Source organism: Sprattus sprattus (genome assembly GCF_963457725.1).
Source record: "Sprattus sprattus genome assembly, chromosome: 1".
Classification (NCBI taxonomy): Eukaryota; Metazoa; Chordata; class Actinopteri; order Clupeiformes; family Clupeidae; genus Sprattus; species Sprattus sprattus.
Genome location: NC_137920.1, coordinates 40,602,957 through 40,617,464, shown reverse-complemented (window position 1 = coordinate 40,617,464; position 14,508 = coordinate 40,602,957). Strand labels below are relative to the sequence as shown.

General features: G+C 40.7%; 2 protein-coding genes across 2 annotated transcripts; one reads left to right on the top strand and one right to left on the bottom strand.

Annotated features, from left to right (window-relative positions):
• Positions 1–570: 570 nt before the first annotated feature.
• LOC308379515 (carbohydrate sulfotransferase 1-like) lies at positions 571–1,803 on the bottom strand (the record flags this gene model as incomplete). Its single annotated transcript, XM_080856689.1, has 1 exon — positions 571–1,803. One exon carries the CDS (start codon positions 1,801–1,803, stop codon positions 571–573), a length of 1,233 nt encoding a protein of 410 aa, XP_080712815.1.
• A 1,416-nt stretch (positions 1,804–3,219) lies between these two features.
• On the top strand, positions 3,220–14,369 carry LOC308379571 (nuclear distribution protein nudE homolog 1-like; the record flags this gene model as incomplete). Its single annotated transcript, XM_080856771.1, has 8 exons — positions 3,220–3,305; positions 4,043–4,196; positions 6,597–6,745; positions 6,842–6,978; positions 7,112–7,282; positions 7,483–7,568; positions 13,809–13,963; positions 14,156–14,369. 8 exons carry the CDS (start codon positions 3,220–3,222, stop codon positions 14,247–14,249), a joined length of 1,032 nt encoding a protein of 343 aa, XP_080712897.1. The 3' UTR covers positions 14,250–14,369.
• Between the last annotated feature and the right edge of the window lie 139 nt (positions 14,370–14,508).

The window sequence follows — 14,508 nt, the reverse complement described above, 5'->3', positions numbered from 1 at the left end:
ATTATTAATAATTAACCTTAAAACAGTTCATACAAATACAATTATTGCTCACTTAAACATGTTAATCACAGTGTGAGACAGTCAAAAAACGTACAGTCATTGTTTTCGAGGGTGTGAGGGAAAACGTTACATAAGTCTTGCTATGAGCGCAACTTCGTTTCTATATAACTGTTAAATAGCTGTACTATCTGGCACAGCTGTTGCCTTTCCCACTAAACGAAGTCCAATTCTATGATGTGTTCGTTTTCATAACAAACATACAAGCCATTCACATTTGTTGACCTAAATAAGCAGAGGGCAGACCAGTTTTCTTCTAAGGTGCAATGGTGCACTTACCAAAGTCAGCAATGCTCTGACTAAGCATTTACTTTACTGAGATATTTTCTGCTTCATATTTAAACTTGAGCAGTGGAAGCTGGATTCAGCAAGATCTTGGCGTGTTTAATTTCTAATGTAACAGACCACTTTTAAAGCTAATGCACATTAATTATCTTACAAAATCACTGTGGCATAAAGTATGTAGCAAATTCAACTGAATATGTACAGAATACGAGTATTTTTGTTGATATATCACTGAGATATGTGAAAAGGCCTAGTTTCAGAGAGAGGGATAGACAAATTCATCAGCTCCTCTGAAGAATTAACACATTTGTAGCCCAGTTCATGCAAAGTTACTTGACATAAGGTTTGCAAGTATTGAACCATGTCAAAAGAAAGCTTTAGCCTCCAGCTTTCATAATTTGTGGCCGAGTTCCGGTTTGTGCTTAAGACATCCATTGGGGACCAGCTGCCTCTTCCTTGAGTATTTTCTTCAATCCAGTCAACCACACTCCCATCTAAATCCATGCCTAGAAACTTCAAAATCTCCTGGATCTTTTGATGTGGGTCTTTTGCTAGATCCTCATACCTCACCAGCATGTACCTTCCTCTCAGCCAGTCAGGCTGTCTCAAGGCTGTGCTTACAGAACTGAGGAAATCCTCACACACGCTCACCTGTGTAAGGTTTAGACCCTCAGGCTTGTGATGCTTCATCTTCCACAGTCTCATCAGTGGGTAGTTCTCTGGGAAGGACATCATTCTGGAGGCCAATACTCCACGTGGGTCCCTGACCAGCTGGATGACCTTCAGGTTGAGTCGAGGGTCCTCCAGCAGGTCCCTGACATCACTGACCTCTGGCACTCGCACTGTCTTGATGACCACATTCCCTCTCTGCTGACAGGACTGTGAGCCCAGGGTGAGATTCAGGGAGCCACACTTCTGGAGGCACTCCCTCTCAGTGACAGTCACCCTATGAGGACTGAAGGAGTCACACACGGGAGGAGTGCAGAGGGCTTTGCTGGCCCCCCTGCGCCAGAGCTGGTCTGTGATGTGATTTTCTGGCTGTGGGGTGATGTAATCCTCCAAGAGGTGCAGGTCACAGCTGAACAAGCCCCTAAGAAGATCTCTACTGGCTCCGAGTATCACCTTTCGGTTGGCATGTGTTGACTTCAGCGCAGTCTGAATATGGTTTAGAGGTTCATACAGGTAGAAGACATCGGGGTGATGGTTGAAGAGTTGCCCCAAAAATGATGAACCAGAACGGGTGGCAGCCAAGATGAGAACATGGCTTTTAGAAGATGATGGGTTTCTTAAAGAGCTCTCTTTACATGCCAGACAGACAGAGTCCATTTGCTGCAGCTGGTAGTGATTTTGAGGATGCAGATATGAACATATATTCAGAGATGTGAAAGATTTGATCACAGCATACTGGATGACAACGGACACCAAAGTCAACGGAAAAACAATCCTCCAGGAACACTTCATGATAGTGTGAGTGTGTCACCCCTTCTTTTTTTTTAGTCGGTACTCAGAGCAGGAATTCACAGAGAAGTGGAGATTTCTAGCAAAAGTATATCTCTGAAAAAAGCATTTCCTTTCCTCACCAGGAATTTTGAAATATGTCAAATATGTCATATGTCAGAGGCACCTAAAGAGGTATGAAAGCAGACTCTTACCGTTGCGGTGACGAACACTCAGGTGACATTTGAAACAAGAAAAACTGGTGGCCTGGCCGCCTCCCTTTTTATTCTAGATAAGATGACAAAGTGGAATTACTGTGCCAAAGTACATTTAGGCCAGCAACCTAATGCTTCTCTTTGCATGTATATTTAAAAATCATGAACATTATAAAAAATATGAAAAATACCAACAATTAAAAGAAAAAGAACAGATGTGTGAATAGTGTTTTCTATTGACTTTTTAGGAGTTGATTCAGCTTTACACTTGATTTGCCCTTGCAAATTCGGATTGTTTTTAGTTAGGCTATTAAATAACTATACTAGAACTAGAACTATTCATCTTTAAATCAATGAAACTAAAATGCATCGTCAGAAGCAATGCTAATTTAATGCTTTGGTCACAGATTGTGCATTACTTTTGAATTTCACAAATGTTAAAGTAGCCTTTTGAAGTCCTAGTTTGACTGCAAGTGTTTTCAGTCGGGACAAACTTTACCCCTTTGTGATTGGTGCAACAGCAACGCCTAACAATTGGTTCGATAGGGAGAAAACGCCTACATCATGATGTTTCAGCCAATGGCAATGACAAATCCTCTGTTCGTTTGGATTTGAGTAGTTGCATGATGTTTCTGCAATGAATGAAGGGTATTACCATCGTTAATAACCACCGTTTTTTTTTTTCGATAGAAACTTAGCTGTATGTAGCGGTTGTTGTACATATAAAGGTACGCACTTTATTCAATCACACTATTTAAAGCCAAGATTGTAATACATGCTAACTATAGTTTTTAGGTCAACGGGGTTAGCCAATCAGCTAGCATGCATGCTTATTGAAAGTGTTTTTAGCTCTCTTATGGGTTAGCTAGTAAGCTAGAAAATTCGAAGCTAACATTACTATTACGGTACCCTCACGATATATGTGTCTGGAACACCCATCTATTCCCAGATGTAGATGTTGTGAAATGGTGTTGGTTGGCTGTCTTAAATGCTCGTTATGGCAAAACATGCACTACGAAACTGGAAAGATTGCTAGGTATTAGTTAGCTTTGGAGGGCTAACTAGCTAGCCACGGTTGGACGCTATCTCGGCTAAAATAATGTTAGGTATAATGTTTTAGCTACCGAGCTTGTTTTCAACCAAACACATATTCACCTGTTCGTGCAACATTCTTTTGAAGGATCTGTCTGTAACGTTACATTTATCTGGTGTCCTAGGACTAGGCATGGGTGAACCTCCAGCACCAACGTTGGAATCCTTGGGAGAGGAAACCCGTTATTGGAAAGAGCTGGCTGCTAAACATCAACAAAGGTATCCAAAGAAACCTGCATACCTTAATTGATCCCCTATCGTCATGAAATGTTTAGTTACGTATTGGTTAGTTTAGCCATAGACATGTGTATATGTCTATGATTTTAGCATTTGAACTCAAGCGAAATGCATTCCTTTTAATTACAGTGCATGAAATGCCCTGTATTGTTATTCCTAGGCTTCTTCTTCTTCTTCTTCTTCTTCTTCTCACCTTTTTCTGCGATTAATTCAGCCCGAACCGCTTAACGTAGAAACTTCATTCAAACTTTGTCGCGTAGGTCTCGTAAAGGACACTTATGCTATGTATTTTTCACTTTTCTAAACTTTATACTTTTTAAGATATTAAATAAAAACGAATCTAAATTTTCCCATTGACTTTATGACATCATAATAGGGTCTTTAAACTGGCTTGCACCCTGATTCACTGACACCTGCGCCAAATTAAAGGAACCTCTTCTCTGTCCCTCTCAATTTAACTGTAACTAGGAACATTAAGACACCTTCCATTCTCTACTTTTTTTCTCTCATCTCTCCATCTTTCTCTCTATCCCTCTCAGTCTACTTTCTTCACTCTTCTTTCCTTCTTCCACTCTTCTTTACTTTCTTCTTTCCTTCTTTCACTCTTCTTTCTTTTCTTCTTCCTTTCCTAACTTTTGCATTTCATGCACTGGTATTTCCTTCAGGAAATGCATTTTCTAGTTGTATTGTGCTCTCTCTCTCTCTCTCTCTCTGATTAGTGCTCAAGAAGCGCACGACGAGCTACAGGAATTTCAGCAAATGAGTCGAGATTATGAGACAGAACTTGAGACCGAGTTGAAACAATATGAAACGCGGAACCGGGAACTACAATCCCACAATGAACGCCTGAGTTCGGAGCTCGACAACATCAAGGTAGGCCATTTCAGTCGCAGAGGCTCTAATTACAGTGCATGAAATGCCCTGTATTGTTATTACAGTGCATGAAATGCCCTGTATTGTTATTCCTAGGCTTCTTCTTTTTCTTCTTCTTCTTATTACAGTGCATGAAATGCCTTGTATTGTTATTCCTAGGCTGCTTCTTCTTCTTCTTGTTACCTTTTTCTGCGATTAATTCAGCCCGAACCGCTTAACGTAGAAACTTCATTCAAACTTTGTCGCGTAGGTCTTGTAAAGGACACTTATGCTATGTATTTTTCACTTTTCTAAACTTTATACTTTTTAAGATATTAAATAAAAACGAATCTAAAATTTTTCCCATTGACTTACATTGGGCCATTATGACATCATAATAGGGTCTTTAAACTGGCTTGCACCTGTGCTTCACTGACAGCTGCGCCAAATCCAAGGAACCTCTTCTCTGTCCATCTCAATTTAACTGTAACTAGGAATATTAAGACACCTTCCATTCTCTACTTTTTTTTCTCTCCATCTCTCCATCTTTCTCTCTATCCCTCTCAGTCTACTTTCTCTCACACTAAATCTCTCTTCTTCACTCCATTTTTATCTCCTTTTTTCAATATTTTCACTCTTTTTCTCTTCCACTCTTCTTTCCTTCTTCCACTCTTCTTTCCTTTCTTCTTTCCTTCTTCCACTCTTCTTTCCTTCTTTCACTTTTCTTTCCTTTCTTCTTTCCTTCTTTCACTCTTCTTTCCTTCTTCAACTACTATTTCCTTCTTTTACTCTTCTTTCTTTTCTTCTTTCCTTCTTTCACTCTTCTTTCCTTCATCCTCTCTTCTCTCCTTTCTTCACTCTTCTTTCCTTTCTTCTTTCCTTCTTCCACTCTTCTTTCCTTTCTTCTTTCCTTTCTTCACTCTTCTTTCTTTTCTTCTTCCACTCTTCTTTCCTTTCTTCACTCTTCTTTCTTTTCTTCTTTCCTTCTTTCACTCTTCTTTCCTTCATCCTCTCTTCTCTCCTTTCTTCACTCTTCTTTCCTTCTTCCACTCTTCTTTCCTTTCTTATTTCCTTCTTTCACTCTTCTTTCTTTTCTTCTTCCTTTCCTAACTTTTGCATTTCATGCACTGGTATTTCCTTCAGGAAATGCATTTTCTAGTTACAGTGCATGAAATGCCATGTATTGTTATTCCTAGGCTTCTTCTTCTTCTTCTTCTTCTTATTCTTCTCACCTTTTTCTGCGATTCAGCTCGAACCACTTAACTTAGAAACTTCATTCAAACTTTGTTGCGTAGGTCTTGTAAAGGACACTTATGCTATGTATTTTTGACTTTTCTAAACTTTATACTTTTTAAGATATTAAAGAAAAACGAATATACATTTTTCCCATTGACTTATATTGGGCCATTATGACATCATAATAGGGTCTTTAAACTGGCTTGCACCGGTGCTTCACTGACACCTGCGCCAAATCCAAGGAACCTCTTCTGTCTGTCCCTCTCAATTTAACTGTAACTAGGAACAATAAGACACCTTCCATTCTCTATTTTTTTTCTCTCCATCTCTCCATCTTTCTCTCTTTCCCCTCTCACGCTACTTTCTCTCACACTCAATCTCTCTTCTTCACTATTCAATATTTTCACTCTCTCTTTATCTCTTTATCCAGCGCCACTCTTGTTCACTCTTCTTTCCTTCTTCCACTCTTCTTGCCTTTCTTTTTTCCTTCTTCCACTCTTCCTTCCTTCTTCCACTTTTCTCTCCTTTCTTCACTCTTTCCTTTCTTCTTTCCTTCTTCCACTCTTCTTTCCTTTCTTCTTTCCTTCTTTCACTCTTATTTCCTTTCTTCTTTCCTTCTTCCATTCTTCCTTCCTTTCTTCTTTCATTATTTCACTCTTCTTTATTTTCTTCTTTCCTTCTTCCACTTTTCTTTCCTTTCTTCACTCTTTTCTTCTTTCCTTCTTCCACTCTTCTCTCCTTTCTTCACTCTTCTTTCCTTTCTTACACTCTTCTTTCCTTCTTTCACTCTTCTTTCCTTTCTTCTTTCTTTTCTTCTTCCACTCTTCTTTCCTTCCTTCACTCTTCTTTCATTATTTCACTCTTCTTTCTTTTCTTCTTTCCTTCTTCCACTCTTCTATCCTTTTTTCACTCTTCTTTCTTTTCTTCTTTCCTTCTTCCACTCTTCTCTCCTTTCTTCACTCTTCTTTCCTTTTCTCTTTCCTTCTTCCACTCTTCTTTCCTTTCTTATTTCCTTCTTTCACTCTTCTTTCTTTTCTTCTTCCTTTCTTAACTTTTGCATTTCATGCACTGGTATTTCCTTCAGGAAATGCATTTTCTAGTTTCTCATAGTTGTTTCAGTGGAATTCGAACTCTTTTATGTAGGATGATAAAACAGGTCTTTCACATTCACGTAATTGCGTTCAGGAAAAATTTGAGGCACAACACTCGGATGGCTTTCGGCAAATGTCGAGGCTAGAAGATGAGCTTGCAGAGACTACGGCGGTAAAGGACCACCTGCAGAAATACATAAGAGAACTGGAACAGTCTAACGACGACTTGGAGCGGGTTAAAAGGTACAGTTGATGGAAATGAACCAGTGAGTCCCATCAATTATGCTGTGTTGCATGTGTCTTAATTATTGACCTACTTTGCTTTCCTCTCTCTTTTAGGGCCACAATTATGTCTTTGGAGGATTTTGAGCTGCGGATGAATCAGGTTATTGAGAGGAATGCCTTCCTGGAGAATGAGCTGGATGAAAAGGAGAATCTTCTTGAATCAGTTCAGAGGCTAAAAGATGAAGCCAGGGGTGAGACTAATGTGTTATTTGAGTTGTGATTGCACATTCTGCAATGGCCATGTTTGAGTGAAACCTACCCACATTCTGATGGAGTTCATCCGGTTCATCACAATGCTTACTTATCTCATCTGTCCTCTGGCAGATCTAAAACAAGAGCTGGCTGTGACACAGAAGCACGATCACCCTCCGTTAAGAGTTTCCAAGGGAACAGACAAGCCAGAAATGCCATCACTTTCTGGTTGTACCTCTGTCCCAGCCACCCCAGTCAACCCTACTGGTTCCTTCTGCACCCCCGGAGGAACCCGTTATAGAGGTAAAGCCAGCCCTATAAAGGGTTCCTAAGAAGAACTTAATGGATGAAAGTAGTCGTCAGAGATTGTGATCTGATTTAGCTCATTCTCTGTATTGTATCTTTGGAGATAGTTGGTGAAAATGGTTGGATAGTTGAAGTCTCTTTACTTAAACCTATCTGATTGATGACTATGACGAGTTCACACATTGGTCTCTTTTCAGGTGTAACCATGTCTGGCACCCCTCTGACCACGTCCGCTCGTATCTCCGCTCTCAACATCGTTGGGGAGCTGCTGAGGAAAGTGGGGGTGAGTCATTTAAGTAATATAGCACGAGTGGGAGTGGGGTAGGTAAGGGATAATCCCACGGGTGGTGTTCGGCCGTAGCCACCGAGGCCGCCAGGCCGAACGGTTATCATCAATGCGAATGTTTCATCGCGGAGTGATTTATTTTTAGCTGTGAAAAGTCCCGTAACTGTAGGTATGTTGAAGAATAACCTATAGCATGGAACGTCTCTCGTCCAATCAGAAACCGCTAAATTACGCGCTAGAACCCATTTGTTTTATAAAAGGAGTTAGAGCAGTGTGCCTCTAGTGATTATCACTGTAGATGCAGGTGTTTTTACAGCATCATGATTTTGTAAAACTTTCCCTGTTTCAAAATGTAATAATGTTTGTGTTAAGAGTAATAGTGCAGGGCTTCCGGTTTTGGCAAATGAGTGGATAGACGTGAAATCAGGAGCTCCCGGCAGATGAAGTATTAAACATTGAAAAGCCTAAATTCAAATGCGCAAATAGAGAGGGGATGACTACTACAAGGGACTCCACCAAAAATAAAACGGAAAAGAGGCAAAAAGAGCGAGAGAAAATGGGAGATAGAAAGGGAGATGATAAGTCTGAAGCTGCTAACGAAGACATGCTAGCTAACATGAAGGCTGGCTTCGACAACGTGTCTAGGCAGATTGGGTCCAATAGCGAGGAAAACCGCAAAGAAATGAAGGACATTCGAGAGAGTATTCAAAATTGGGGAAGTATGTTGAGACAAGAACTAGCCACTTTTAAGGTGGAGATGAGCAACAGGTTCGAGGCCTTCGAGAGAGGAATTGAAGCGCAGGGCAGAGATATCGTAGACATTCAAGAGTGCGTTGTGGAGAACGAGGAATGGAACTCAGAGCTGAAGGGGATTCTCGCCTCTTCGCTCAAGCAGCAAAGGAGGCTACAGGAAAAAGTAACTGACTTAGAAGGGAGATCAAGAAGAAATAATATTCGAGTTTGGGGAGTACCAGAGGGCACAGAGAAGGATTCGGTACCCCAGTTTATAGATAACTTGATACGTGAGAAACTTAAGTTCGGGGAAGATGCCGACCTACAAATACAACGTGCTCACAGAGCGTCGGCACCGAAACCTGCCTCGAATAAGAATCCCAGAGCTATCATTGTCAACTTTCTCCAATACCAAATGAAGGATGACATCCTCAGAAAGGCCTGGCAGACAAAAATTCATATTGGAGAAAAGATGGTGACGTTCGACCACGATTACCCAGCGGAGGTGGCTGCGAAGCGCCGTGGCTATGCGGGTCTGAAGAGAGCTCTGAAGGGAAAAGGGATTAAGTTCCAGTCACCTCTAACATCATTGAGAGTCCACTGGCAAGGAGGCGTTCAGACCTACGGTAGTCCACAAGAAGCTGCACGGGCGATGGAGGAGAGGGGAATGAAGGTGGAAGGTCTGGTCGAGGAGGAACAACCTCCACTGGAGCAGCAGCTTGAAGCCGCTTATAAATGGCGCAGAGTTGGGGCCCAGGACACCGACGTCGCTGGGAGAGCAAGGAAGGAGCTGATGCGGTTTTCTCGGAAGGAGTAGACGAGAACTTTCCTCATAGTCGTTATCATGGAACAAGCACGAACTTTCGCATTCCCTATTTTCTATTTTTCTTTCTCTAAAGCTCTTTGGTTCTAAACGTTACGTAAGTAGCCTGTAGGCACATACTTTATTTGGGCGAAGGATGAAGGGGAAAGTTACTCATGCAATGATTCAGCCCACTCCTGCACAGAGTTTTTCTTTTCTTCTTAAGACTAGCGTAATTATTTTATTGAAGGGAGTTTTCTATTTTATTCTATTATCCATTGTGTGGGTCGGTTTGGACAGTGGGTAAAAATATATCCCTATGCCTGCATGCCTAGCGTTTTGTTGGCTTTATAAGAACTGCAAGGTTAATGCCGGGAGTGACGGTTGGAATATGTTGGACATGTTTAGCGTTAACGGAGGACTTCGGCATGGAGAGTTCTTCTTCGCTAAGGGGGGCCCTCGTACGAGAGGATTTCCCCTCTCCCCACCAACAGGGGAAATGGGGAGAGATAATGAACCCCAGTCTACCATGGGAGATCACTTTTTTCTTTACTGTTTAGTTAGAATAGCTGTTGCTGAGGTTTTTTATGTGTCCATGTTTAGCTTATGGGTAATGAAAGTGCACTGGGGAACTGATGTATAATGCAGCATGAAGGTGTTAAAGTGGTATCAGTGAATGTGAATGGGCTTAGTAGTCCAATTAAAAGGGCAAAGTTTATGGCCAAATTCAAAAAGGAAAAATTACAAGTGGTGTTTCTACAAGAGACACATTTGTCTACAGAGGAACATGAGAAACTAAAGAGGTTTGGGTACAACAATACGTTTTATAGTACTTTCCACAAACAAAACAATAGGAGAGGGGTAGCCATATTAATAACAAATTGTACCAAATTTGAACTTGGAAAACAAATATGTGACAAGGAGGGAAGATATATATAATGATAAAGGGTAAATTAGAGGGACACAAAGTGACATTGATCAATGTATATGCACCCCCAGATAGCAAGAAAACCTTCTTTAAATCATTATTTGACATCATTAATGAAGAACAAGAGGGGATCTTAATATGTGGAGGGGACTTCAATATGGTGATGAACTTCCATCTAGATACAACTAGCTCAAAGAAGAATAGGACATGGCTTAATAGATATATGAATATACAACTGGTTGACTTGGGAATAGCAGACGTTTGGAGAGAACTACATCCCTTGAAGAGAGACTACACACACCACTCAGACCCACACCAAATGTATTCAAGGTTGGACTATTTCTTCATGACAAAAGGAGATATGCATAGGGTTGAGGAATGTAGGATTGGGGTAGCAGATTTATCAGACCATAACGCAGTCTACATGACAATACATTTAAACAAGAGAAGGAGAACTACAGTGTGGAGGATGAATGTGGGGATTCTGAATGATAAAGACCTGGTAGAAAGAATAAAAAAGGATATAAATAGGTATATAGAGGAAAATGATAATGGGGAGGTAGATCCAAACATTCTTTGGGATGCGCTTAAGGCCGTCATTAGGGGGAACTTGATAGCTCAGACAACTCTGCTGAAGAAATCCAGACTAGTAAATTACCAGACACAAATTGGACGTTTATAGGACTTGGAGAGAAAACATAATGCCACAAGTGATCCAGAGATACTTTGAGACAAGTGAAAGAAACAAAGAATAAAATTGATAATATACTACTGACTGAAGTGGAAAAGAAAGCTAGATTTGTTAAACAAACCTATTATGAGGGAGGTTCCAAAGCAAGCAGATTATTGGCCAGACGTATAAGAAAACAACAAGCCTTGAATACCATATACAAAATTAGAGATCCACAAACTAATGATTTGCTTACCGAACCGGACGAAATTGAGAGAGTATTCAGAGAATATTATCAAAACTTATACACACAACCACCAGCGGCAGACGAACAAGATATGGAAAACTTCCTAGACAGGTTGGATCTACCATCTATAGGGGAAGAGCAGAATACATTATTGATGGCAGACATCAGAGGAGGAGATGGAAAGGGCCATCTCTAGATTGAAGAACAATACCAGTCCGGGAAGTGACGGGCTTCCTTCAGTGTTCTACCGTATATTTAAAAAAGAGTTGACCCCGGTGTTGTTGGCCTCATTTAGGTACACAATTAAGGAAGGGAAAATCCCTCCTTCATGGAAGGAGGCCATTATCTCAACCATACCCAAAGAGGGCAAAGATAAAGAGCACTGTAGTAGTTATAGACCAATATCAGTACTGAATGTGGACTACAAGATGTATACATCAATTATTTCCAAAAGATTTGAGACATTCATGACTGACATTATAGACGAAGACCAGACCGGCTTTATTACAGGAAGACAGACGCAGGACAATATAAGGAGGATGATACACATTGTAGAAGAGACTCAGCGAACAAAGAATAGTGCAATTTTAGTTAGTGTAGACGCGGAGAAAGCATTTGATAGTGTCAACTGGATTTACCTATATAAGGTGCTAGAAAGATTTGGTCTCAATAAGGAATCTGCCAAATGTATTAAAACTTTATATCAAGAGCCGACTGCTAGGATCAAGGTGAATGGTAGTCTCACAGACTCTTTTGGTCTGGGAAGATCTACTAGACAGGGGTGTTGTCTCTCTCCAACTCTCTTTGCAATATTCATAGAGCCATTGGCACAGGCGATTAGGCAGAACCAGGATATCAGAGGGGTGAAGGTGAATGGCACTGAACATAAGATAGGGCTATTTGCGGATGATGTGGTAGCCTACTTGGAGCGACCAAGTGAATCCTTCCCTGCACTGATGAACCTTTTGGAGGAATATGGGTATTACTCAGGATATAAACTTAATGTTACCAAAACTCAAATCTTGGCCATAAACTACACCCCTACACCGGAGTTAAAAAAGAAATATAAAATTAAATGGAATTCAGAAACAATTAGATATCTATCTGGGAGTGAACATCACGAAGGGAGCGTGGAAGTTATATACTGCCAATTACACTCAGATTAATCAAGAACTCAGACGGGATATAGAAAGATGGTCAACACTACAATTTGATCTTAGCTCAAGGATAGAAATAATTAAGATGAATGTATTACCGAGACTATTGTACCTCTTCCAAAATCTGCCAGTAATGATCCCACCGAAACAGTTCATGGAGTGGGATAGATGGATATCCAGGTTCATATGGGGGGGTAGGAGGCCAAGAATTAGATTTAGCACCATGCAGCTCCACAAGGACAAAGGGGGCTTGGCTGTACCGAAACTACAAGACTACTTCTATGCTGCACAACTCAGGGCTGTAACATGCTGGTGTAATAGAGAGTATGTAGCTAGATGGAAGGATATAGAAATGAAGGTTGAGGCTAGCCCCATACAAATATTAATGACCGATAGGGAATTGTTTAAAAGGGAAGAGAGATTGTTAGACCCGATAACTAAATTCACATTGTGGACTTGGCACCTGGTAGTGAAAAAGTATGGAATAGAGAATGAAATAAGGCCTCTGAGGTGGATAACCCATGACAAAAGATTCAAACCAGGAATAAGTGATTTGGGCTTTGAGAGATGGACAAATAGGGGTATTACAGCAATATGCACACTAATAGAGAAGGGTAAATTGCAGAGTTTTCAGGCTATAAGGGAGAAATTTGATTTGGAAGCAAATGACCTCTTTCGGTATTTTCAGGTGAGGGATTATTATTTAAAGGAAATAAAGTTAAAAGAACCCAAAGAACAGAACATGATTATAACAATAATGATAAATGCATATGAAGGGAGAAAATGTAGAGTGATCTCAGCCCTATACCAAGCTCTAGGGGCCAGTGGGGGAAATTCAACTGTTTATATTAAAGAAAAATGGGAAAAAGAAATTGGAATAGAAATAACAGAAGATGACTGGTATAATGTGTGCAAGGGCCAACACTCAGCCACCAGCTCTAGGATATGGCGAGAATTTGGATGGAAAAACATCATGAGGTATTTCATAACACCAAAGATTAAGGGGAGATACGCTCCAGACCAGAAACCATGTTGGAGGTTGTGTGGTCAAATGGAGGCAGACCATACACATGTGTTTTGGAAATGTCAAAAGATGGAAGGATACTGGGAGGGAGTGTGGAGTGTACTGAGGGAGATATTGGGATATGAGATACCAAAAACTTGTCTGGTATTATACTTGGGGAACATTCCACAAGAGGAGGTGCAAGGAGGGGATAAATACCTGGTGAAAGTATTATTATTGGCTAGCAGGAAGGCAATTACAAGGGCCTGGTATAAAGTAGACCCCCCTACTAAAGAACAGTGGCTGAGTATTGTGGAGGAGATCTACGACATGGAGAGATTTACACATACCCTGAGAATGCAGGTTGATCAGTTTGAAGGAAAATGGGAGAAATGGAATTATTACAGAAGGGATGAGGGTGATACCACTACTATTCATAGTGATGACATCTGAATAAGACAGAATTGTTGCATTGTGACTGAATGGAAGGACCTATAAGCTTTGTGTGTTTTTTTTTTATCCTTGTGTTTTGTGTGAGTGTTTTGTCTTGATTTGTATGGTTTGTTTGCATATTTTTTGTGTATCATTGTTGGAAAATCCATATAAAAATAAAAGTTTAAAAAAAAAAGAGTAATAGTGCATTGCATGTTCATTTTGGCCTGTGTTAATAGTGTGTGTCTCTGGTCCTTCTTTAACAGAACCTGGAATCCAAGCTCGCCTCCTGTCGAGATTTTGTTTTTGACACATCAACTGGCAGGCCAGCCCTTCCTTCTGGGACTGCCTCTCCAGCCCCCCTCCAAGCCAGCCCTGACGTCCACTCCACTGGCCCAACCATGCCTCCGTTTGAGAAAAGGTAATATATATATGATGCTATAATGCACTGTGGGTACTTCTGTTTTTTTTTCGTGCATTATATGTATGTAGGAAAAAAGTGTACACAGTAGAGATTCACATTTATATATTTTATTCAATTATTTCCCAAATTGTCTTTCATTAAAATAGTTTGATCATTGATTGCTTGAATGTTCATATGTCTCTCTTCTAGTTTGGTGAAACGGCTGGAATTTGGACCTGCATCTTCCCACTCGGCTTCATCTCCTCTGACGTCTCCACAAGGCGGGGTCAAGATGCTGCTGTAGAGTTTATACACACTATGGACCTCAATTCCCTACCCATAATCCCAATGGGGATTTCTGTGTGTGTCTGTGTCCTGCGTTCCTCGTGCATCGCTTCAGTTGAAGTATTTGAAATGGCTTGTCCTCGTCCCTCTTTTGTGTCTGGTCACTTAAAGGAGTAGAGTAATAGGCTAGCATAGGCTAGCTCCCTCATGCGCTTTGCTTTCGCATGTCCAGGTACTTTGGACCGAGGCGAGAGCGGTGATTTAGAAACAAAAGCTGG